This window comes from Cebidichthys violaceus, unplaced genomic scaffold (genome assembly GCF_023349555.1).
Source record: "Cebidichthys violaceus isolate CVI_PGR_0920_01 unplaced genomic scaffold, fCebVio1.0.p SCAF_16, whole genome shotgun sequence".
In the NCBI taxonomy this organism is placed as follows: domain Eukaryota; kingdom Metazoa; phylum Chordata; class Actinopteri; order Perciformes; family Stichaeidae; genus Cebidichthys; species Cebidichthys violaceus.
Genome location: NW_027176329.1, coordinates 579,309 through 604,778, shown reverse-complemented (window position 1 = coordinate 604,778; position 25,470 = coordinate 579,309). Strand labels below are relative to the sequence as shown.

General features: G+C 44.3%; 1 protein-coding gene across 3 annotated transcripts in view; it reads left to right on the top strand.

The window, feature by feature from the left end:
• The window catches only part of adamtsl3 (ADAMTS-like 3), a 128,003-nt gene that overhangs the window by 99,009 nt on the left and 3,524 nt on the right, over window positions 1-25,470 (top strand). The window contains exons 14-30 of one of the 3 annotated variants that reach the window (XM_068710686.1): window positions 3-150; window positions 1,345-1,426; window positions 11,613-11,908; window positions 11,990-12,119; window positions 14,327-14,537; window positions 14,653-14,832; window positions 16,199-16,352; window positions 17,458-18,192; window positions 18,841-19,081; window positions 19,874-20,001; window positions 20,281-20,418; window positions 21,035-21,217; window positions 21,336-21,461; window positions 22,975-23,229; window positions 23,571-23,754; window positions 24,056-24,260; window positions 24,350-24,453. In XM_068710686.1, coding sequence (XP_068566787.1) covers window positions 3-150; window positions 1,345-1,426; window positions 11,613-11,908; window positions 11,990-12,119; window positions 14,327-14,537; window positions 14,653-14,832; window positions 16,199-16,352; window positions 17,458-18,192; window positions 18,841-19,081; window positions 19,874-20,001; window positions 20,281-20,418; window positions 21,035-21,217; window positions 21,336-21,461; window positions 22,975-23,229; window positions 23,571-23,754; window positions 24,056-24,260; window positions 24,350-24,453 — 3,500 coding nt within the window. Of the gene's footprint in view, window positions 1-2; window positions 151-1,341; window positions 1,431-11,612; window positions 11,909-11,989; window positions 12,120-14,326; window positions 14,538-14,652; window positions 14,833-16,198; window positions 16,353-17,457; window positions 18,193-18,840; window positions 19,082-19,873; window positions 20,002-20,280; window positions 20,419-21,034; window positions 21,218-21,335; window positions 21,462-22,974; window positions 23,230-23,570; window positions 23,755-24,055; window positions 24,261-24,349; window positions 24,454-25,470 lie in introns of those variants that run through there. The other 2 variants (XM_068710685.1, XM_068710687.1) reach the window with 2 other exon arrangements.

Genomic DNA, 25,470 nt, shown 5'->3' with positions numbered 1-25,470 from the left:
AGTGCACAGTGACGTGCGGTCACGGCCTGCGTTACCGGGTGGTTCTGTGCATCGACCATCGCGGGCAGCACATTGGAGGCTGTGAAGCGTCACTCAAACCTCACGTTAAAGAAGACTGTCTGGTCCCTGTCGCCTGCCATAAGGCCCGAGGTAGGACTCCCGTCATTCTCAGAGAGCCGTGTGTGTGTCGTAAGGAAGCCGGGACCGTAGTGGACAAGTGTTTACAGCGCACAAATGTATAACACCTTATTGTTTGTGCATATCTTATAAAGGACGGGATGTCGTTGCACCGGAAGCCATGCAAACACACATGCACACAAGGTATAAATGCACATTCAAGCTATTCATGAAAGTGATATTATGTTCTATCTCCTTACGGAGGCCCGACTTGCTGCTGCACTCCAAATGCTTCAGTCACCAGCTGATGGAGTAGAAGCACAGTTTTCAAATACTGCCAGTGTTGATTGAGCAAAACACCATTATTGAGCATCATGCATACCCAGCTCAGTTGACTGACAACGTGTCCTCATCTTTCTGTGGAGTGAAGATGTCATATGAGCAAAACATTTGTAATAACCTCCAGAGTGGATGGAGCCATTACCTTCAGCACAAAATAGGTTACAAGAGCTTTTCAACAGTGTCCTGCTTCTCGTTGTCGGTTTACATTAGATGTTATGTATTATATGCAGTTTGACTGCAAATCACCTTTTCCAGGTTAGGAGGCTTCGGTGCGGTTAGTTAGGACTCGTGTGGACTCTGAGAGGCTTGAAGAACGTGGGTCCTGATCACTGCTGTCAGATCGTTTTTCAGCCTTTTACAACATGACACATTGTAGCATAATACAGCATACATGAGTGTCTCCATGTGTTGATCCTCACTCAGTGTGTAACCTGGGCCTGTTCAGATGAACACGAGCTCTTCCTCAGCAGCTCTCAGTCTCTCTCTGCTTTTAGTTTTAGTCCAGGGTTCAGCTCACAGTCTGCATTTTTCCTTTTCAAATATTTCTCCATCTCTGTTCGTCTCATCACCTCAACCTCTCCCATCATTTAATTCTACTGTCTTAAACTAACCATGTCATTACTGCGCTACCTACTGCCACCCACTGGCATGGAAGAGTATTTACTACTCATCCAGCCACTGTATTGCAGCTCAGACGCTCCACAATGGCAAATTATTTGCAGCAACTAAATAATATTACTATTAAAAACCACACCAACATTATATTTGACTGATTAAGTGAAATTGGACATTTTCCCCTGGCACACCTGATGATCTCTCACTGGTGCACAGCGGTTGAAGTCTCTGATCTAGGGTGAAACTTTCTTTCTGCCTGTCTGTCAGAAGCCCTGCCAGTGGAGGCCAAGGTGCCCTGGTTGAAACAATCCCACGAACTGGAAGAACAGCGCACTGCTACAGAGGACCCCACGTGAGTACGCACACATTTACACACCAGCAGCATAAAGCAGAGCGTTCTCCAGTCAGCTGTCCACAGAGACACGGGGGCTTTCACCGGCTTCATCGAATCAGATGATGGAGACTTTTGGTTTGTTTTCTATTGATTCTGGAGGCACAGCGCACAAAATACAGCGGATACAGCTTTTAAAGAGACACTAATTATTTTATTTTATTTATTCTTTTTTTCAGTTTATTTCCAATGACAAGTGTGTGTGTGTGTGTGTGTGTGTGTGTGTGTGTGTGTATGTGTGTGTGTGTGTGTGTGTGTGTGTGTGTGTGTGTGTATGTATGAATGTGTGTGTGTGTGTGTATATGAATGTGTGTGTGTGTGTGTGTGTGTGTGTGTGTGTGTGTGTGTGTGAATGTGTGTGTGTGTGTGTGTGTGTGTGTGTGTATGTGTGTGTGTGTGTGTGTGTGTGTGAGTGAGTGAGTGAGTGTGTGTGAATGTGTGTGTGTATGTGTGTGTGTGTGTGTGTGTGTGTGTGTGTGTGTGTGTGTGTGTGTGTGTGTGAGTGAGTGAGTGAGTGAGTGAGTGAGTGAGTGAGTGAGTGAGTGAGTGAGTGTGTGTGTGTGTGTGTGTGTGTGTGTGTGTGTGTGTGTGTGTGTGTGTGTGTGTGTGTGTGTGTGAACGTGTGTGTGTGTATGAATGTTGTTCTAGTAGTATCTATATATGTTCCTCTGTTAGGGGATAGATAACTTAAAGAATTCAATGTAATTTGATTCTTTTGATTGAGTGACTTTGACAGTCTGTAGGTGTTTATTTCTTGATAAACAAACATTTGTTTGATACACATGTCTAATAATTATTGTGGGACCTTTCCTGATACCTTATAAGTCTCCTGTCGTGCCCCTTCAGTCGTCCCCCGTCCAAGTGGATCAATGACCCGACCCAGTGGCTGGATCTCAACAGTACAGAGTTTGATTGGATCAACAGATAGCGGTGGGCTTCAGCGTAACCACCCTGTTAAAAGGCAACACTTCCATCTATTTTAGGCTGAGATTTCTTGGAGACCCGTCTGATGCATCTTTACCGTATGACTGTACTGCAATAGTCTCTTAGTCACGCTAGCTGTCCAGCATCACCGACAGGGAATATTGATTGTCACGACATGCAACGGCAGTCTGGTCTGTTGCCGTACGCTAGGTGTGCGGTGATGTCGTCCAAGCCGATCTTACTCCCAACCGACGTTTGGTCAGTGCCCCTCACACAGACACCGACGCACCGCACTCCCAACTAACATGAATGAGAACCGTCCATGTCATTGTTAGACCCTCCGTGTAAAGTGACAGATATGCAGGTACCGAGCAGCACGCTTTGAAGCGCTGCGCTGTGGACCGAGCGTCGGCATTTTCAATGCTATTCAATTACATTTATTTGTATAGCCATGAGTGTATGAATGTGTGTGAATGGATGAATGGTGACATGAAGCGTTAAAGCGTTAAAGCTTATCCAGGGCTGTGTGAGTGTGTCCGTCTACATTTCCTCTGTTTTTGCTGCTGCTGATGATCAGCATGTGATGGTTGCCTGCTGCTAGCTCACACACACACACACACACCTCACACACTTTACACACACACACACACACACACACACACACACACACACCTCAAACACTTTACACACACACACACACACACACACACCTCACACACTTTACACACACACACACACACACACACCTCACACACTTTACACACACACACACACACACCTCACACACTTTACACACACACACCTCACACACTTTACACACACACACCTCACACACTTTACACACACACACACACACACACACCTCACACACTTTACACACACACACACACACACACACACCTCAAACACTTTACACACACACACACACACACACCTCACACACTTTACACACACACACACACACACCTCAAACACTTTACACACACACACACACACACACACACACCTCAAACACTTTACACACACACACACACACACACACACACACACACACCTCAAACACTTTACACACACACACACACCTCACACACTTTACACACACACACCTCACACACTTTACACACACCTCACACACTTTACACACACACACACACCTCACACACTTTACACACACACACCTCAAACACTTTACACACACACACACACACCTCAAACACTTTACACACACACACACACCTCACACACTTTACACACACACACCTCACACACTTTACACACACCCACACACACCTCACACACTTTACACACACCCACACACACCTCACACACTTTACACACACACACACACACCTCAAACACTTTACACACAGACACACACACCTCACACACTTTACACACACACACACACACCTCAAACACTTTACACACACACACACACACACACACACACACACACACACACACACACACCTCAAACACTTTACACACACACACACACACACCTCACACACTTTACACACACACACCTCACACACTTTACACACACACACCTCACACACTTTACACACACCCACACACACCTCACACACTTTACACACACCCACACACACCTCACACACTTTACACACACACACACACACCTCAAACACTTTACACACAGACACACACACCTCACACACTTTACACACACACACACACACCTCAAACACTTTACACACACACACACACACACACACACACACACACACACACACCTCAAACACTTTACACACACACACACACACACACACACACACACCTCAAACACTTTACACACACACACACACACCTCACACACTTTACACACACACACCTCACACACTTTACACACACCTCACACACTTTACACACACACACACCTCACACACTTTACACACACACACCTCAAACACTTTACACACACACACACACACACCTCAAACACTTTACACACACACACACACCTCACACACTTTACACACACACACACACACCTCACACACTTTACACACACACACCTCACACACTTTACACACACCCACACACACCTCACACACTTTACACACACCCACACACACCTCACACACTTTACACACACACACACACACCTCAAACACTTTACACACAGACACACACACCTCACACACTTTACACACACACACACACACACCTCAAACACTTTACACACACACACACACACACACACACACACACACACACACACACACACACACCTCAAACACTTTACACACACACACACACCTCACACACTTTACACACACACACACACCTCACACACTTTACACACACACACCTCACACACTTTACACACACCCACACACACCTCACACACTTTACACACACCCACACACACCTCAAACACTTTACACACACACACACACACACCTCAAACACTTTACACACAGACACACACACCTCACACACTTTACACACACACACACACACACACCTCAAACACTTTACACACACACACACACACACACACACACACACACACCTCAAACACTTTATACACACACACACACACACACACACCTCAAACACTTTACACACACACACACACACCTCACACACTTTACACACACACACCTCACACACTTTACACACACCTCACACACTTTACACACACACACACCTCAAACACTTTACACACACACACCTCAAACACTTTACACACACACACCTCAAACACTTTACACACACACACACACCTCAAACACTTTACACACACACACACACCTCAAACACTTTACACACACACACACACACACACCTCAAACACTTTACACACACACACACCTCAAACACTTTACACACACACACCTCAAACACTTTACACACACACACACACCTCAAACACTTTACACACACACACACACCTCAAACACTTTACACACACACACACACACACACCTCAAACACTTTACACACACACACACCTCAAACACTTTACACACACACACACACCTCACACACTTTACACACACACACCTCAAACACTTTACACACACACACACACACACACACACCTCAAACACTTTACACACACACACACCTCAAACACTTTACACACACACACACACACCTCACACACTTTACACACACACACACACACACCTCAAACACTTTACACACACACACACACCTCAAACACTTTACACACACACACACCTCAAACACTTTACACACACACACACACCTCAAACACTTTACACACACACCTTCGGAAGGTCCCAGGACATTTTTGATCCCATGCAGCAAAAGCAAATCTTATGTAAGACACGTTGATTTGATGAGCTTATGAACTCTGGTAGTTTAGTTACAGTTTTTTTCAATCGCTAACAAGCGCTTACCCATACTTCAGATACTTTTTCTAAACTCTTAACACAGACTCACACCTACAAACCACAATTGGCGAAATGGATAATTTTCTTCTCAAAAACACATTTTGTTAAATATATACTAACTCTTCATTTCAAAATAGAACACATCTTTCTCTGCACACACTAACTTTACCAAAACACTGGAAATCTGACTCAAAATGAAATTATTCTGTCAAAGAATAACTCTTGTTTTCACTTCACAAGGTCCTTCCAGTCAATCAAAGTACACCAGGTTTCAAAATACTGGCTATTGCTGACATTACAAAAACTGCATAGACTTTTATGTTTCAGTTTTACAGGTATTTGCATGCAAAACATGCAATCCACTGTTTTTACACTAAATTTCTTGGTTGGGAACTGTATGTCCACATGTAATGTTCACATTCAAAAGCATTCCAGTAAAAACCAAATCAGTTTTTTTTCCCTTTACTGTTTACTACAGGAGGTACAGTATAAATACTGTTTACAGTATGATAGAACAGAAAAAGTTTTACAGTATTGCTTACAGTGAACAAAATATCCATGAAACACACAAGAGCATTCTGAACAAAAAAACAACCGCAAAAAGCCCAGATAAAAAGGGGGGGAACTAAAAAAAGCACAAAATTCCTGTGTCTAATCTCTGCAATCTTCAGGGTTAGGCCACATGTTTTCATCAACATCGCATCTGATATTATCCAAGGCGATGCACCTGGGATAAAACCACTTGGAATGTCGGATCCACCCTTGGCAAACATCAACTGTGATGTCCCTGCAGCCAGCATCCATGGCTTCAAGGAGGGACATCTGGTCATGTGGCTGATGGTCATAAAAGAAAAGAACTCCTCTATGTGGTTGAGGAAAGGTGAATAGGGTGGAAGGAAGAGACGTACCAGTCTTGGGTGGACTTCAAACCATGTTGTTATTGCTTGCGAATGATGGAAAGCCACATTGTCCCAGGTGATTACAAAGGTCCTCATGTTTTCACCCTCCGCTTATAGAACTGGACATTGAATTGAATATACACTATACCTGGACATATTGTCGTCGTAGCTCCTTGACTCTCTCACTGTTCCTCTCAAAGGGAACAGTGTAGAGCTGCTTCATCCTCACTCTGTGTTTGGACAATGTCCGCGTAATGGTTGTGAGGCTGATGCTATTGATATTGTCAAATATCCCATGGTCCTCCACAATTCTACTTTGAATTTCATGCAGTTTTATTGCATTATTTGCAACAACCATTTCTACAATGGCAAGCTCTTGATCATTAGTGAGGAGCTTTCCTCTTCCCCCAGAGGGAGGAAGACGTTGCATTCTTTAGAGGGACAAAAAATTCAACATATGCATTACTGTATGGCCTTATTGACATGTCAAGTGAGAATAGAAACAATCCATGTAAAATGCTATACTTACCTGTTGGTTTGTTGAAAGATGCGTATAATGGAGGCAACCGTTGACCGCCTCAAATTGGGCTGCACTCTTTCACCAGCCTCTCTTAGTGAAAGACCGTGGTTGATTACATGGTCAATGATAGTGGCACAAATTCCATCACTGATTACTGTTCTTGCAGCCCTTGGAATGCCACCACCACGCATTCTTACACCTCTACCTTGCCCTCTCCTTGGGCCTGCTCTTCTCCCTGGCCCTGCTCCTCTCACTGCACCTGCACCTCTTACTGCATCTCTCACTGCTCCTCTCACTGCTCCTCTCACTGCTCCTGCACCTCTTACTGCACCTCTCACTGCTCCTGCACCTCTCACTGCTCCTCTCACTGCTCCTCTCACTGCTCCTGCACCTCTCACTGCTCCTCTCACTGCTCCTCTCACTGCACCTGCACCACTTACTGCATCTCTCACTGCTCCTGCACCTCTCACTGCTCCTCTCACTGCTCCTGCACCTCTTACTGCACCTCTCACTGCTCCTGCACCTCTCACTGCTCCTCTCACTGCTCCTGCACCTCTCACTGCACCTCTCACTGCTCCTGCACCTCTCACTGCACCTCTCACTGCTCCTGCACCTCTCACTGCTCCTCTCACTGCTCCTGCACCTCTCACTGCACCTCTCACTGCTCCTGCACCTCTCACTGCTCCTCTCACTGCTCCTGCACCTCTCACTGCACCTCTCACTGCTCCTGCACCTCTCACTGCATCTCATCACTGCTCCTCTCACTGCTCCTGCACCTCTCACTGCACCTCTCACTGCTCCTGCACCTCTCACTGCATCTCATCACTGCTCCTCTCACTGCTCCTGCACCTCTCACTGCTCCTCTCACTACTCCTGCACCTCTCACTGAATCTCTCACTGGGCCTGCTCTTCTCCCTGGGCCCCTTGCTCTTACTCTTCCTCGTCCAGACATTACAGTGTTTGTCTTTTTCTGTTTCTGTTTCCAAAAACATCACTCCTCAAAGTCCTCCTTTTACTGTATAAGTAATGCCACTGAGTCTGAGCCAGACTGGAATCAGCTGTAGTTTGCCCAATTTACCCAACATAAATCAGCTGTGTGTCAATTATTCAATTGTTTGTTTATTATCAGCTGAGATATATTGTTTTAGAACTGATATCATTGCAGAAGAGGTTTTTAGACTGTATCTAAGGTTTGGAATATTGTTTTTGCCATTGTGGGATGTTGTGTGTTAACATTCGTAAATAATACAAAAACAATCCATAATTTTGTTGGGAGGTATAGCTTGTCTGTTAAGAAAATGTAAGCATTGTGGAAATGTGTTCACTGACTGCATATTGTTTGAGAACGACATGAAATGTGTGAATGGTATGGCCACAAAAGACCGATGCTGTGCTAATTGTGTTTAGAGTTTTGAAAATGTGACCACTGGTTGGACAAACGCTTGGTAGCGCCTGAAAAAAACTGTAATAACATGTATGCAAAAATAAGTACAAGTATCAAAGAGTATATCAAACACACACCCCTGAACATTTGACTGGTGGCTCTGAGAAGCTTGGAGGAAGCTGCTTAACTTGAATTGAAGAGACTTTATCAGTGAAACATACATTATATACATTATACACATTATATACATTATATACATTATATACATTATACACATTATATACATTATACACATTATACACATTCTGAGCTGTGATTTTTTATTGAAAGATTTGTTGAACTTCGCTCAACCTGATTGATCTCCAAGTGTGTTCAAAGAACTATAATAATATGCTAGTAATAAAACAGCTGCAGACATATCCTTTAAGTGTGTTTTAGTGGCATCTAGTGGTGGGTTGCAGATTGCGACCAACTAAGTACCCCCCCGCTCACCCCGCCCTTTACCAGCGTGCTGGAGAACTAGAGTGGCCTTCAGGTAGGGAAAGGTATATTTGAGATGTTGTTACTAATAGGACCTACTCTTATCAATACTCTGTTCTTCTTCATCAGGAAGTTCTTTTAAAATCATATATAGACTTTAAAAACAGAGCAGCAACTGTGTGACTGTAGTGACTTCTATTAAAACTAGGGTGTGTGTCTGTGTGTGTGTGTGTGTGTGTGTGTGTGTGTGTGTGTGTGTGTGTGTGTGTGTATATGTGTGTGTGTGTGTGTGTGTGTGTGTGTGTGTGTGTGTGTGTGTGTGTGTGTGTGTAAAGTGTGTGAGGTGTGTGTGTGTGTGTGTGTGTGTGTGTGTGTCTGTGTGTGTGTGTCTGTGTGTCTGTGTGTGTGTATATGTGTGTGTGTGTGTGTGTGTGTGTGTGTGTGTGTGTCTGTGTGTGTGGGAGGAGCTCAGCCCTAAAAGAGAGAGCTGAGGAGCTAGTAATGAATTACAACAAAACTTTAAAAAGTGCCACTAAAAACACCAGGCCTGTAGATATCGATACTGTAATCTATATAATACAAAATAATCTCGGGGCCCGTTTCATACTGAGTTTCTGTACACATTCTTCAGGTCACTTAAAAACTCAAAAGGCTCTCACTAGAGCCGGTGTTCAGTTTGTCCTTTCTGGGCTGCTGTAGAAACATGGCTGTTTAGTAAGAGGACCCGCTCCTCATATAGATATAAACAATTCTTAGTTTTAGCTTATTATACAATTATTAAAACATGATTATGAATGTTATATTCCATTTCTGCCAATGAATGATCTTAAGCTAACTTCCCGGTTCATAACGGTTTACATAACTCACCCACTGAACTTGTATTAAGGCTTACAGTCGGTCATGTGAGTGACAGATGGGTGCTCTCCTCTGCTGAACACCGGGCTTCCTTCAGCTCTACGATGATCCACTTATATCCTATTTCTGGATTATCTGAGAGTTGGATCATGGAGACGGATGGATCAACCGGTTTGAGCTGAACAACAGCTCATCGTAAACGTATGAGTGACGTCTCAGAGAATAGACAGTCTATGCACCTGATTCATGACCTACAGAGTCTTCATCCATGACTGGAGAGACGTGTGGAACAGAGGAGTTCATGAGATACAAGAAGGAAAGTCAATGCATGCATAGTGATGGATCACACAGCACACACTAACAGTAAACAGACAGCTCTTAAGCACCATCAGTAACAATATTAAAACACAGGGTTTTTCCATTTGAGGACCTATAATACTAATGTTCAGGTTCATGGTCATATTTAAATGTTCTACTGGAACATGCTTTAATGTTCTCAAACTGCCTGTCTGCATATGCCTGTATTTACCTCTGAAGTCCTCCCGAAAAAGCTCTGTCTGCTCTAATTGGCTTCCCGCTGTAGTTTAATAGCTCTCTGAATAAAATAATTATGACTTACTATTTATATCTCTGTTACCGTAGCTCGATATTCATGTTATGCATAAACTCTCCATGAAGAAGAAAGCATTTGATGTGAGGAGATACTACCAGGTGAGATACAGCGCTAACATGTTAGCATGTCGCTAACTGCCATTGTTAACACAGTGACTAAAAGGCAACATGGAAACAACCAGTTACCCACATCCAACCTGCTGCTGCCCCCAGTCTCTCTGTGGAACCTGGCGTCACTGCAGCACTGGTGTGTTACTGTACATTCAAGTCGAACCCAGGCCAAAAGGTTACCTCAGGGCGACGTGGCTTATGGAGTAGAAAGGGTCGTCCGATAACCGCAAGGTTGGCGGTTCGATCCTTGGCTATACTACGTGTGCCGAAGTGTCCTCGAGCAAGATACTAAATCCCCAACTGCTCCCCACACAGGGGTGGGTCAACTGCAGAGAACTTGTACATCCACTTTAGATCATGACTTTTTTAAGTTTCTCACTCTCTTGCTGGTTAGTCAGTACAACTAGCAGAGACTAAGTGACTTAAACCAAAGGCACATCAAACAATGATTTGTCACAGAATGTTACATTTGTCAGACACACTTCTTCATACCCAGTGATCAGCTGCAGGACATGTCTGATCCCAGGTGATGTGTGTGTCGGCTCAGGCGTCTTATCGTGAATTACTGTACGTTTTATGTTCCGGCAGCGGAAACAAATAGCGGGGAAACAACTACCACAATTAAGCACAATACAAACACCATTTGACCATTCTATCCTGCTGCTGACCTTAAATGATCAGCAGTAACCAAGGTGTTTTATGTCATGCATCAATCTAGATCTATGTTCAATTCTAAATGACTCAGGACCACTAAAAACACGTTGTTCAATTGCCAGCAGGTGGGACTTGCGGTGTAGCCTGTTAGCCATTGTTTTCTGTCCATCTTGTACATTCTGTGATTTGAATCTGTATTACTGATTACTGTGAAACCGTCTGATCGCGAGCGCTGTTTGGCTACCAAACACAGAACCGAATGTAAACATGAACATGCCGTGGCTCTTTCTGCATACAGAACGTTTGTCGCCCCTGTGTTTAGATTTGTACCCGGGCCCTGGTCGGCCTGCAGCGCCACCTGTGGGCCCGGTAAGCAAAATCGGGAGGTGAAGTGCCAGGTGCTGCTCTCATTCACCAAGACGGAGGTGGACCTTCCAGAGGAGGAGTGTGGTGAAGAAAGACCACAGCCGGAGAGGCCATGCAACCATGGGCCGTGTACCAAAGGTCCAGGCGTCTCTTCGGGCCTCCAGGAGCATGCGGCCCTCAACATGCAGACAAAGGAACTGTACAGCTGGGACTACAGGGGCTTCACCGTCTGCTCAGCCACATGTGCTGCTGGTGAGGCTCCTGAAATGCACTTTTGTCCATTTCTATTGTCCTTTCACGTCCATCTGATTCTTGTCTGCGTTCTCTGCCTAGGGAAGCAGACGGCAGTCGTGAGGTGTGTTTACAGGAAGGAGGGTGAGGAAGTGGAAGACTCTCTGTGTGATTCATCCAGCAAGCCCCCAGTAATGATCCGCATCTGTTACCCAGAGCCGTGCCCCCCAAGGTGAGAGACCACCAGGTCACAAGCCTGGTTTAATAAAACGTTTTCAAGTGAGCCAGACTGACGGCCACTTCAACTGATTATGTTGATACAGCACAAAGAGCTGCGCACGCATATTACTTTATCACATATTACTTTATCACATGTTACTTTATCACATGTTACTTTATCACATGTTACTTTATCACATATTACTTTATCACATGTTACTTTATCACATATTACTTTATCACATGTTACTTTATCACATGTTACTTTATCACATGTTACTTTATCACATATTACTTTATCACATGTTACTTTATCACATATTACTTTATCACATATTACTTTATCACATATTACTTTATCACATGTTACTTTATCACATATTACTTTATCACATATTACTTTATCACATATTACTTTATCACATGTTACTTTATCACATGTTACTTTATCACATATTACTTTATCACATGTTACTTTATCACATATTACTTTATCACATATTACTTTATCACATATTACTTTATCACATGTTACTTTATCACATATTACTTTATCACATATTACTTTATCACATATTACTTTATCACATATTACTTTTACTTAAATCTGCTCACTCACCAATGGTATACATCTACATGGACACAGTCGCCTCTCCGACTGTGTTAGTCTATAACTCTCTCTCTCTGTCTCTCTCTCTCTGACTCTGTAAGTATAACTCTCTTCCTCTCTCTCCCTCTCTCCCTCTCTCTCTCTCTCTCTCTCTCTCTCTCTCTCTCTCTCTCTCTGACTCTGTTAGTCTATAACTGTCTCTCTCTCTCTCTCTCTCTCTCTCTGACTCTGTAAGTATAACTCTCTTCCTCTCTCTCCCCCTCTCTCTCTCTCTCTCTCTCTCTCTCTCTCTGACTCTGTTAGTCTATAACTCTCTGTCTCTCTCTCTCTCTCTCTCTGACTGTTAGTATATAACTCTCTCTCTCCCTCTCTCTCTCTCTCTCCCTCTCTCTCTCTCTCTCTCTCTCTCTCTGACTGTTAGTCTATAACTCTCTCTCTCTCTCTCTCTCTCTGACTGTTAGTATATAACTCTCTCTCTCCCTCTCTCTCTCTCTCTCTCTCTCCCTCTCTCTCTCTCTCTCTCTCTCTCTCTGACTGTTAGTCTATAACTCTCTCTCTCTCTCTCTCTCTCTCTCTCTCTCTCTGACTCATAAACATCTTTCCTCTCTGTGGGGAATCGTCTCTTTCCTTGTATTTTGTCTGGCTTCATGTATGAAAGTTATGAAACTAAGACGACATGTGAGATCGAGATGTGTTGTTTGATTGCCACTGGGTATTTTACATGCTGAATGGAGCATAATGTACTAAATGAACATCATACTGTATTGAAGAAGACTGTAAACTAGAGATTGAGACCATAAACTCATGTTTACAATGTTTACTGAGGGAATAAATCAAGAGAGAAGTAGAGTCATTTTAGACTAGACTTCTATACAACCAGAGGAGTCGCCCCCTGCTGGACACTAGAGAGAATGCAGCTTAAGAAACGTTGGCTTCACTTTTGACACCTGGAGGAACAGTGTGCACAATTCTTTAAATGTGTTATTTTTAATAATAGAAAATGCACCAAACTACATCTGATGAAAACACAGTTATAGACAACCTTGTCCGCTGATGTCCTCTTTTTTATGTCATTATTTTATAGTGCACCAGTGCTAATGACTCTCTGTAACATGCATAAGATGATACAATTTTAACAAAACAACAGGATTCTGCTTTTTAAAAAAGCTGATGATATTTTAGCTGCAGTATGATTTGTACTTTACACTATGTATTATGTATTATGACATTCAAGTGACCATATTTATAATGTTCACCTTTTATTTTCTCATTTCACGTAATGTTTTGTGCGAGAAAATAACTAAAATGCAAAAACTGCCACATTCAAGCAAAACCAAGTTTTGAGACGTGAAACGATCTTGAATGTTCTGTCACAAGCAGTGACAGCTGTGCATCACGAGTGACTAATGTAAGAACGCTTCATGTTCAGATTCGTCTGATTCCTCTATCCTCACTACTATACATGTGATCTCTCCTGCACAAGGTGGGTGGGAAATGACAAGACAGAAGGAAGAGACGTAATGGATGAAGTCTCCGCTTCCACAGCCCACCCCCTAGAGAGCTTGCATCCTCGTATTCAGCCGTACTTTGTGTCTGACCTCTTATTGCAGATGGGAGGTGACAGCATGGACCAGCTGCTCCTCATCCTGCGGCGTTGGCATACAAACCAGGAGTGTGTTTTGCATGCGTCTGTTGTCCGTTGACCAGCAGGACATTCTGACTGTGTCAGAGGACGAGTGCAGGGAATTCAAACCCGCCATCCTGCAACCCTGCAACCAGGTGGACTGTCCTCCGGCCTGGGAGACGGAGCCTTGGCAACAGGTGTGGACTTTGTTTGTGTGCATGTGCTTATGCATGTTATTATTTGTGCAATAGGACATCTGATAAAGCTCCTCCATTCATACCTCCGTGTTCATTGTGTGCTTCCTTCGTCCAGTGCTCCCAGTCCTGTGGTGGGGGTGTCCAAGTGCGGAAGGTCTACTGTAAGCAGCTCCTGTCCACGGGGGCCCAAAGGAGGCTTGGAGACCGGGCTTGCTGGGAGGGCAAACCTGCCACTAACAAGGGCTGCAGCAACATTGACTGTCTGCCCTATCTGTCAGGAGAAGAATGGGGGAAGGTGAGCTCCAGCAGGTGGAGGATTGGAAGAAACGAAGCAGAGCTGGAGTGTTGCAAGCTCGAATAAAAGTTGCTGTTTTCAATATTGCAATATTTCCAGAGAAACATTCACTTTGAACTACGGCACAAGCAAGTCTTCAGTTATAAAAGCTAAATGTGTTATTTTCGGTGGAATCACAGGGGACAGGTAGGCTCATTGGTGGCATTGACCAACAGCAACATGCCTCGGCAACGCTGACATGTGAGGGGAAGAAGACTGTGTTACTCCATCCACCTCCATGTAATCCTGCTCAGCCCACACACCCACATGAATACTCACTGCTCCAAATACGTCTCTTCAATGGACTGTTTACTTATAGAGACCTCAAGTGAAACTGGAACTTCTGGCAATTCTGCCCCATGGTTAAAAAAAGAAAAACGTAGAACTTTCATCACTGTTTTGGTCGCCGGTGAAACCACTTCAATGCTGACTTCTTTTACTTTACTTTTGTTTTGCAACTTACATACTTAACGCCCAAATCTCCTAAACTTGGCACAAGTTGTGTGGCCACAACCTGACCCAGTAGCTTTGTTACGAAAGTAAACCCGATTTGCGAAAATGCCTCAAAATTGCATTCTCTCTACTGGCTACCAGGGGAGCGACTCCTCTGGCTGCAAAAAGAAGTTGTATGGAAGTCTAACAGAAAATGTAAATAATAGTCCCATTCAGAGTAAATATAGGCAATAAAGCAGGGTGTGCTTTTGGGTGTGGCATCCAAACATGGTCACCTCCGTTCACTGTTTGCAAAAAGCCAAGATATGGACGGCCCACATCCAAGGTAGTGCCAGTAGAAAAGCCGAACTCGAGGCTTCAAACCCACTGGGGCTAATTCCTCAATATGTCTACGGTCACACCTGACAAGTGCAAAGCTGTAGCTGAAGGGGTACCGAGAGAATCACAGTTTGAGGCCAACCTGCTCCATGAATGCTCATTGAGAGACTTGAGCATTGAGTTCTGGAGGATAGGTTAGCAGCGGTAGAAATGGGCCAGCTAGCCAGCTAGCTTTCAGAGCTAGTGTGTTAGCAGTTAGCTTGCTCGCTACAGAAATGAACCCACTTTCTGTTACGATGCTTTTTCAAAACAAGCATCCTGAAAATACAAAAACATGGACCTGAAAACATGAACGTGATCTTAGCATTAGGATTGATTTTATATTTGGTGTCCTCTCATGTTGACCGTCACCTGGATGACTTTCATGAAAGCACTGATGGCTCATGATTTATACAGGCGTTACAGAAGATATATTCACTTTGACATGTAGAATGAGTCAAACACTCCTGCTGCTCTGTCCACTCTGTCCACTCTGTCCTCTCTGTCCTCTCTGCAGTGCTCGGTGTCCTGTGGTTTGGGGATCCAGCGCAGGGAGCCGCTGTGCCGCCAGTGGACAGCCGCCGGCGACCAGGTGACGCTGGGCAGGCAGCGGTGCTCAGGGCTGCCCTCCCCACCACTCGTACGGACCTGCCGCATGATGGCCTGTCCCAGTGAGAACACACACACACACACACACACACACACACACACACACACACACACACACGCACATGTTGTTCTACCTTTATGTATTATATGTTCACATGACAGTCAGCTGTGTGGTTAGATTAGTCTAAATATGAATGAATGCACACAATAACTTTTAGTTCATATGTCATGATAACTGTATTTACATGCATTCAGATCATTTTTGAGTACTTTATATATGTGCATTCATTTCTATTGAGACTGATCTGACCCCATAATCAAGTAGCATGTCCTCCAAAGAGTCAGTCTGTCTCTCTTCACAAAAGAAGAAGAGGCAGGCTTTATTGTTTCACCACTGACTTCCTGTTTTAATGCCGAACATTGATATTTGCAATGTCTAATGATGGTGAACTACATCCTCCTCCTCCTCCTCCTCCTCCTCGTTCAACAACAGAGTAACGCAGCAGCAGCTCCACGTCGCTTCCTAAGGGATCGATTCACTGCCCTTCACCCTCAAAACACAAAATGACTTTACCGCCATTTCTGCATACCATTTGTGCTGACTGTGCACTTATCCTGAAAGTCATGCTGTCAGTTATTTCAGTCAATGATTAAAGCAAGGCAAGTGTATTTGTACCGCACATTTCAACAACAAGGCAATTCAAAGTGCTTCACATAAAACCATTAAAAGCATCAAAACATGAGGCAAAAGAAAAGGAGATTTAAAAACAATTAAGAACATTCATTGAAACATTATTCAAACTCTAAAAAGCTAAAAACAGTGCAGTGCAGTTTAAGAAATAAATACAGGAGTAGTAAAATGCAGAAATTGATTAAAATCCTTGAAAGTGGATGGTCTGTATGGAAGTATCTCCACTCGTGTTTTAAGCAGGCCTATCCATCCAGTAATAATTGCTCACCCATTTTTCAAACCATAATTCAACACATTTGAAGTAGACCTTCACTGTCGGGTAACTCAAAAACTCAAGGACGTCATTTCAATGTTGGAACAGTTGAATTTCTCCTTCTCCTTTTATTGACTTCTGTCTACAGATCCATCCATTCATTTGTAAAATGATTGTCTGCATTAAAGAAATGAACCTCTCACTTTCCTCTTACCTACAACAGAGCAAGAGACGAGACCCAAAGAAAACCAGAAGGTTCTGTTGAAGAACCAAGTTAGGCAGACGGTGAGACGTCCACCAAAGACCAGAGGCTACGAGGGGGGGGTCAAACAGTGTCCACTGCTCGTGGATTTGCACAAAATCTACATCCAAACTCGCAAGGAGAAGCGCCTCCACCTGACTGTCGGTGGCCACGCCTACCTCCTACCCAACACCTCCCTAGTCATCAAATGCCCCGTCAGAAGGTTCCCCAAAGCCTACATCCGCTGGCTCAAAGACGGACGCCCCCTCCCCAGCTCCAAACACCTGGGCGTCACCAAATTTGGCTCTCTGAAGATCCAATTTCTGTCAGCAGAGGACATCGGGGTGTACAAGTGTGTCGCTGGACCCGCCTCAGACATCCTCACCCTCCAGCTTATCGGTAGTGACAGCAAGTCTACTGGCAGGCTGTCTACTGCCAGTCCTCCCCAATGGGAGGACATGCTGCCTAGTTGCCATAGGCACCACTCGGGCATGGAGCTGGCATGGCCTGGAGTTAGTGTGTCACTGCTGCCCCCTGGTGTCCAGGAGGCCTTGCTGCAGCCACAGGTGGAGGAGAGGCTGATTAATATCACCCTGAAGGCTGATCGAGGAGAGATCCAGCAGGAGCAGGCCTCACAACTCATCTCCTCACTGCTGACCCACATGTCTGCTGCCCAGCTCTGGACCAGAACTACAGGAGGAGGAGGACCAGCTAAAGGTAATTATGAGATCATAAGAGCGGCCTCTGCCGTGCAGTGTGTTTACCTTTGAAGATGAGATACTCTTCTTATTCTCCTTTCAATGGGTGTCTTTATGTCTTCAGTTACATTATGTATTGATGGACCCCAAGAGAATGATCAGCAGCTCTGCAGTTCATTTACTGTTTTCATTTGAAAAGCTCTGTTGCTCTAACGTCCTTCAGCGTCACACACTGACACAGTTTACTAGAACTACATGTTTTAACTTTGACAGCAACCCTGTCTCCTAATAAAATACATTCCCATTGAACTACATCATGTTACGAGGGAAACATCTACTTCCTGTCAGAATACAGTCTGTTTAAAACGGCAGCCGTATTCTGACAGGAAGTAGATGTTTCCCTCGTTTGTTACGTTGTCTAAGTCACCGACATAAATGAAAGTAAGTGAACGTGAACAGCATTCTGCATCTTATTATTACATAAGCATACTTACACACACTGTCATCTTGGTTAATAAAGAACAACATGAACATGTAATGGGTTAAATAGGATCACTTAATATAAGGACACTATCTGTTTATGTTATTTGCAAACCAGCGTATTTCTCTTGGTGTTGAATGTAGGGATTGAGCTTCATGTTGCGTTTGTTTCTGATTTGTCTCACAGACAGACTGCCCAACTGGTCAGAGCGCTCTTCACTGGAAACACATGTGAATAGACCAGTGATCATCAGACAGCAGCAGACCCATCCTCTGGCTCCTCAGAAGAACATCAACATCAGCGTTGGACACGACGCCCTCCTCACCAACACGACCCGATCACTGACCGTACGCTGTCCTGCACAGGGCTTCCCTCCTCCCAACATCAGCTGGACCAAAGATGGAGCTCTGCTGCGGCTCACTGACAGGTAACATGCTGGAGCTGCTGACGCACCGGTCAAATGAGTGTATTTTCATCATGATGTCATATATGCCAAATAATATAACCCTAGACAGCATACTTTCAGTGAACTCTGTGTCATAATCAGTCAAAATCAAAACAAAGAAGTCCCATGAGGATATGGGTTTCATATTTCAGAAACTCATCTGCATGTCTGCTCAGATAAACACACATCAGTCCAGTCAGTGGAGATGTTGCTGAGCTGGCTATCAGTCAGTGACTGTATAAACCACAGACTGTATAAAGATCTCTGTACACAGTCTATGTTTGAAAAACACAACCATCAACAGTAGCTGTTGTGTCGTCCACCATTAAACACGGTCCGTCGTGGGAGTAGGCAGCTGCTTATGGAGGCCCATCGATCACTCCAGAGACAGTGCTTTTACACAGACCTTACTCAACAAGTCCAGGTCTTGCTGACCACCATCGTCCCTCAAAACGGTCTCTGACGGTCTCTGGACTGTGGACTGACTGTGAGCAGCCATAAAGCCCAAAAGGTTATGTTGTGAAAGAAGTCCAATTAACTTGAAATCTGACACACAGGTCCAGCTCCATATGTTCTAGTCAGCCTGACTAGATTTCACATTTTTGACAGCTCCTCCTGAACCTATAGGTCTCTGTTTGTCTCTCGGTTTGCGCCTCAACATTTAAGTCCTCATCTAAAATAACGTACGAGTCCCTCATCTGTAGAAGTTCTACCTCTCAGAAAGTACTGCTACTTGTTTGGTCCTAAAACCACATCTTCCCCGTCTGTCTGCAGGGTGTCCTGGGATCGCTCCGGAGGACTCCACATCCTTCAGCCCAGAGGGTCTGACGGAGGCCAGTACGAGTGCACCGCTACCAACACACACGGCTCAGACTCAGAGACGTCTCAGCTGCTGGTGGCAGGTGTGTCCTTTGTCTTAGATGTCTTACGTTTCATTATTATTACTCATTTTTCTGTCACGGTAATACATTTCAAACACATACAGCACACACACTGTAGGATGTATTGACTGCAGGGGGGGAAATAAAATGATGAATCAATGAATAAAAACGTTCTTCTGCATAAGGTGTACTTAAAAAACGTGCACAAACAAAATAACACACAAATGACAGAAGCACTGCAAAAGAGATTACATGACACGCAGCAGTGGCTGATGGTCCTTCTCCATCTGTGAACTTCAGAGCCACCAGCCATCGCAGTGTCCTGGAGGAACGTTTCAGACCTGGGGCTGGTGTCGGGCCACAGCTTGAGGTCCACGGTTGGGGGACGAGTCAGCGTTCGCCCTGGAGCCAACCTCACTCTGGACTGCCCCGCTACTGGTAGGCCTCAATAACAAGTAATACATTCAAAGTGTTTCTTTTAGAGGGCCGCTTCACCCAAATGAAGAACAAGCATATTTCCTCACTTGATAGACTCGATTGGACTGCATGAAATGAGCCTCTCACTGACCTACTCGTGGCGGGGGCAGGACCCTTGAGGTGCTGGCCCGTCATGGTGGGGTTCTGTGTCGTGACTTTGTGGACAGAATGAGCGGCTCCACCTTCTGTGTCACAAGGAAATATGCAGCAATGAAATCAGATGGAGTGGTGTCACTCATTAATCAAGTCAGGTAGTGACCGCTGGCTCGAAAAACACAGGTGAATAAAAAACTTTTGCAAGCGTTTGTTTTCAGTGATGGAAGGAAAGAGTGCGGAGGTATCAAACATGCATTCAGGGGTACATAGGTGACATGAAAGGGGGGCTGGCTCAGCCTGTACCTCCTTCTGCATCAGGTATGTGATGAAGTGACTTTCACTTAGAAGGTAGAACTGTATCTATAGAAATCCTGTACTTACATACTGTACTTGTCTAATCCAGTGAGTATCTAATCATCAAGACACTGTAACATAAAGTGTTACCCATCCTTTTTATTGGTCCCTCCGTTCTGTCTGTCAGGCGTTCCTCCGCCCACAGTGACGTGGAACAGAAGGAACGGACCGTTAGGGGCCACTGCTGTTTCCCTGCCCTCTGGCTCACTGTGGATCAGAAATGTTTCTCTGCACAACCAAGGCCACTACTCGTGCACCGCCTCCAACGCCGTCGGAAAGTCCACCGCCGCTACCGTCCTGCAGGTCTCTGGTGGGTTCACACACAAGTACCAAAGGTTTTATCAGATGAGGAGAAGCTGTTCATTTTGATCATAGCTTTTATCTGGAATAACTCTTTGGTGTGAATGTGTGTGTTTGTGTGTACTCAGGTCAACACCCTGCTGGGGGGAGCAGGGTAGTTCCAGTCTCACAGGAGCTGAACAAAAGAAGGGTCCTCATGGCGTCACACCGTGGAACGAGTGTCTTTATCAAGCCTGGAGACGTTCTGCGTATAGGTACTCCAACAAGCACACGTCCTGCACATCCTCATGTTCAAACAATAGCAGACAAACTCGACACATTCACTTCCATTTTAATGCCATGAAGCCAGATAATCTGGGTACATGAAGCAAGAGTTACGAATGTAACTACGGTTCTATGAATTCTGGATGACTGCCAGATGGCGGTGCTTTAGCACTGGACTTATACCAGCAAGGTCACCAGGAATCACCGCAGGGACGGAAGGGAAGCCGTTGACAGGACTGCCGCTGACGTAGCGTGAGGAGCGGCCACGCTGACGTGGTAATGGCGAAGGTACATGAAGACTCCCAGGTTGCGGCCTCACACATCTCTTGCAGAGAGATCCCGTTCAAGGCTGACCAGGATGTGGACAAACTCCCAGAAGCCCACAAAATCTTCGGAGGACTCAGCCAGACCGGCCGAACAAAACGTCATCAGAAGCTGTGTGATCGACCCAGAAGGAGCGGAACGGAGCCGGTCCTGAGTTTATCCACAACCAAGTCTGCTCCTAGCTAATGTCTGGTGAAATGAGACTGAGGCTAACTGTTTTACTGAAATCCCACATCTCCATCCTGCTTATAAGCGGCTCTACTTCTGAAGGAACGTTAGGAAGAAGAAGCCAACTTTTACAGAGGAGCAATAGAAAGCATCCTGACTGGAAACACTACAAACTGACATGGGACCAGGACAGGAGGCTCTGTACCCATCTACTGAGCACCAGTGAGCTTGATGAGAAGAAGAGTCTGTGAAGAGCTTAAAGGATATTAACAGACAAAACCACCCAGACTAACCTGTTCACCTGCTGCCCTCTGACAGAGACACAGAAGTATCAGCTGCTGAACCTCCAGACTCCAGAACACATTCTTTCTTCAGGCTGTGAGAGTCCATAACTCATCCTCGCCCTCCACATATGATGTATATTTACATATATATATATATACATACACATTTATTTTTGTATTGTGTCAAATAAAGTAAGACCAGGTGCACAGTGTGAATGTGTATTCACATGTTATCTGTTATATTATCGTTTTCTGTTTCTATAATGACTAAAACTGATGACTAAATATAGTTACTTCTCTCCACTGCCTAAATCAAATTGACTTTTCTATAATATTTGTACTTGTATGTCATTAAGCTACATTATGGCTTACATCCTGTTTTTATTGTTTACAGATATTTTGATTTGACTTATTTAGTCATTACTTAGAAAATGTCAAATTCAATAAGCTCCTCTCACATCCACCAACGTATCAATGCTCTACAGTAACGGGACAGTTAAACACACGATATTCCTCTTTGTCAAAACTCTATTTCCCACAATGCAACCCAACCACCCACAGTTTTGTGTGTGTCATAGTAGGGCTAATGTAGCCCAGTAAGCTCACTCCTCTCTAACTCCACATCCCCACATGTTTTTAAGGAGCAGCCCTTTATTAATACAGTAGTAATCTGTCAACAGAATCTTCAACAGTTCTTTACATTCAGTCTGCTTGGGTCTTTCTAAAGGGTGTCCAGTCCTCGCTGACCACAAACTGCCGGTGCTGTGGGACTACAACAACATGACCCTGAAGGAGGTTTCAAGTCCAGAACAGACCGGGGGTCTTGGTCCGGGTCACGGTCTGCAGTACAGGATGCTGGTGGGAGGCCGTGTCCTTGAGGTCAATACGCTCCAGGTTAAGTTCTCAGGCCGGTACCGATGCCAGACCCTGATCAACAGTACCAGACTAACGCTGTCCGCCTGGATCTACGCTCACATTGAAGGTGAGCATTACGTTGATTGCATGTGGGAAGTGTGTGTGTGTGTGTGTGTGTGTGTGTGTGTGTGTGTGTGTGTGTGTGTGTGTGTGTGTGTGTGTATCTGCCCTGTGGATGGACAATTGGCAGAGGGACAGAAAATCAATTGGGTTCCATCAGAATGTTGTGTTGACCCTTCCTCACAGTAACGTAGTCCATCATGCATCATGTAGTGCCTCCATCAGCTGTCTGGACTTTGCCTCAGCTGGATGGTGACTAGAGCCGTTTGGCTCCTGTGGTGTTCAGACATCTTCTCTCCGGTACGGTGTCCTTCATGCTCTGGATGGTGGTCACATTTGGGTCCACAGAGTTAAGCTGGCGGTTTGGAGAATGGTCCACATGCAGTGCTTCTTGTGGGAATAGAGGAACTTGGCTGCGGAGGATTCACTGCGTCAGTCTGGCTGGAAAGGTCGTTCAGCCCACCATGTGTCGGCACATACCAAAACCCATCAGTGGCCCAGTCCCCTGCAGCAGACAGGACTGCCCTCCCAGGTACTCTGACTCACACACTTCATCACCAGGTCGACACAAAGCCGCCTCCTGCACAGGGAGTACGGCAGGTTTCAATTCATATTCAACAAGGTCCAGTTAGAGAGAAGTTCCTCGTGCAAAGTTCCACAACATCACAATGATATGTCATTTTATTACATATTATATCATTGAATATGACTTAGTTCCATATATATTGAAGCAGCCTAGCAGTTGTATCAGTGTCTGTATGCAGTCAAATCAAAAAAGCAGATCGATCTCCCATGTTGTTGTGTGTTCTTCTCGTGTCTGCTCATCATCTCAGCTGGTTGGTGTCAGAGTGGGCGAAGTGTTCGGCCTCATGTGGAGGTGGCTGGAAGAGGAGGCAGGTCTCCTGTCAGCAGCTGGATGCCAGAGGCGCCGTGAGGACTCTGACAGCCGGCGCCTGCGAGAGGACGAGCCGGCCCACGGACTCCGAGCGGTGCACCGCCAATAACTGTCCCACCTGGGTGACCGGTGCGTGGGGGAAGGTATGCGCTCCGACACAGAATTGTGTGCGTCTGTTACACGATGTAGAAAATGTAGCATCACGTGTCAATTCTGTGTTACTCAATTGCAGTGTTCAGGGAGGTGTTTGGGCCCCACTGCCACTCTGCAGAAGAGGTCTGTCCTCTGCCAACACGCCAACGGATCCTCGTACACAGACTGTGATCTCAGAGACAGGTATGTTCAAACACAGTTATTATTATTATTAATAGACCAATAAGACTAGTGACTAGATTACTATCAGATCAGCATTCTAGAAATAGAACACCTCTCGCACAGTGGTAACACACACGGGATTGTAAGCATTGCACCGCTATGGGGCAGAGCTTCTGTACTGATTGCATCAGATTATAAAGGTGTACCTAATAAAGTGACCAGCGCTGTTTTGTTGAGATTAGCTTGAGATGTTCTGTATGAATGTCAGGATTCCTGTTGAATGCTACAACAAGAGTGAGATGACACCATTGATATCAATGTCCTGTCTGTGTGTTAAGTATTGAGCTGGAGTCAGGATGTGGTTAGCCTAGCTTAGCATAAAAACTGAAGGCGGAATGGGGAAACCGCAAGCCCGGCGCTGTCCAAGTTCACCAGTACGTCACCTCTAGATTTTATAAATTAAAGGTTCGATTTACATTTTGTTAAAACGTTAAAAAACTATTTCAACTCATAAATTTATTCATAGACAAAATTTATTTATATACAGTATTTATTAATAGACAGTATTTATTCATAGACAGTATTTATTCATAGACAGTATTTATTTATATACAGTATTTATTCATAGACAGTATTTATTCATTGACAGTATTTATTAATAGACAGTATTTATTCATAGACAGTATTTATTAATATACAGTATTTATTTATATACAGTATTTATTTATATACAGTATTTATTCATATACAGTATTTATTTATATACAGTATTTATTCATATACATTATTTATTCATAGACAGTATTTATTCATAGACAGTATTTATTTATATACAGTATTTATTACTAGACAGTATTTATTTATATACAGTATTTATTCATATACAGTATTTATTTATATACAGTATTTATTCATATACATTATTTATTCATAGACAGTATTTATTAATAGACAGTATTTATTTATATACAGTATTTATTCATATACAGTATTTATTTATATACAGTATTTATTCATAGACAGTATTTATTAATAGAC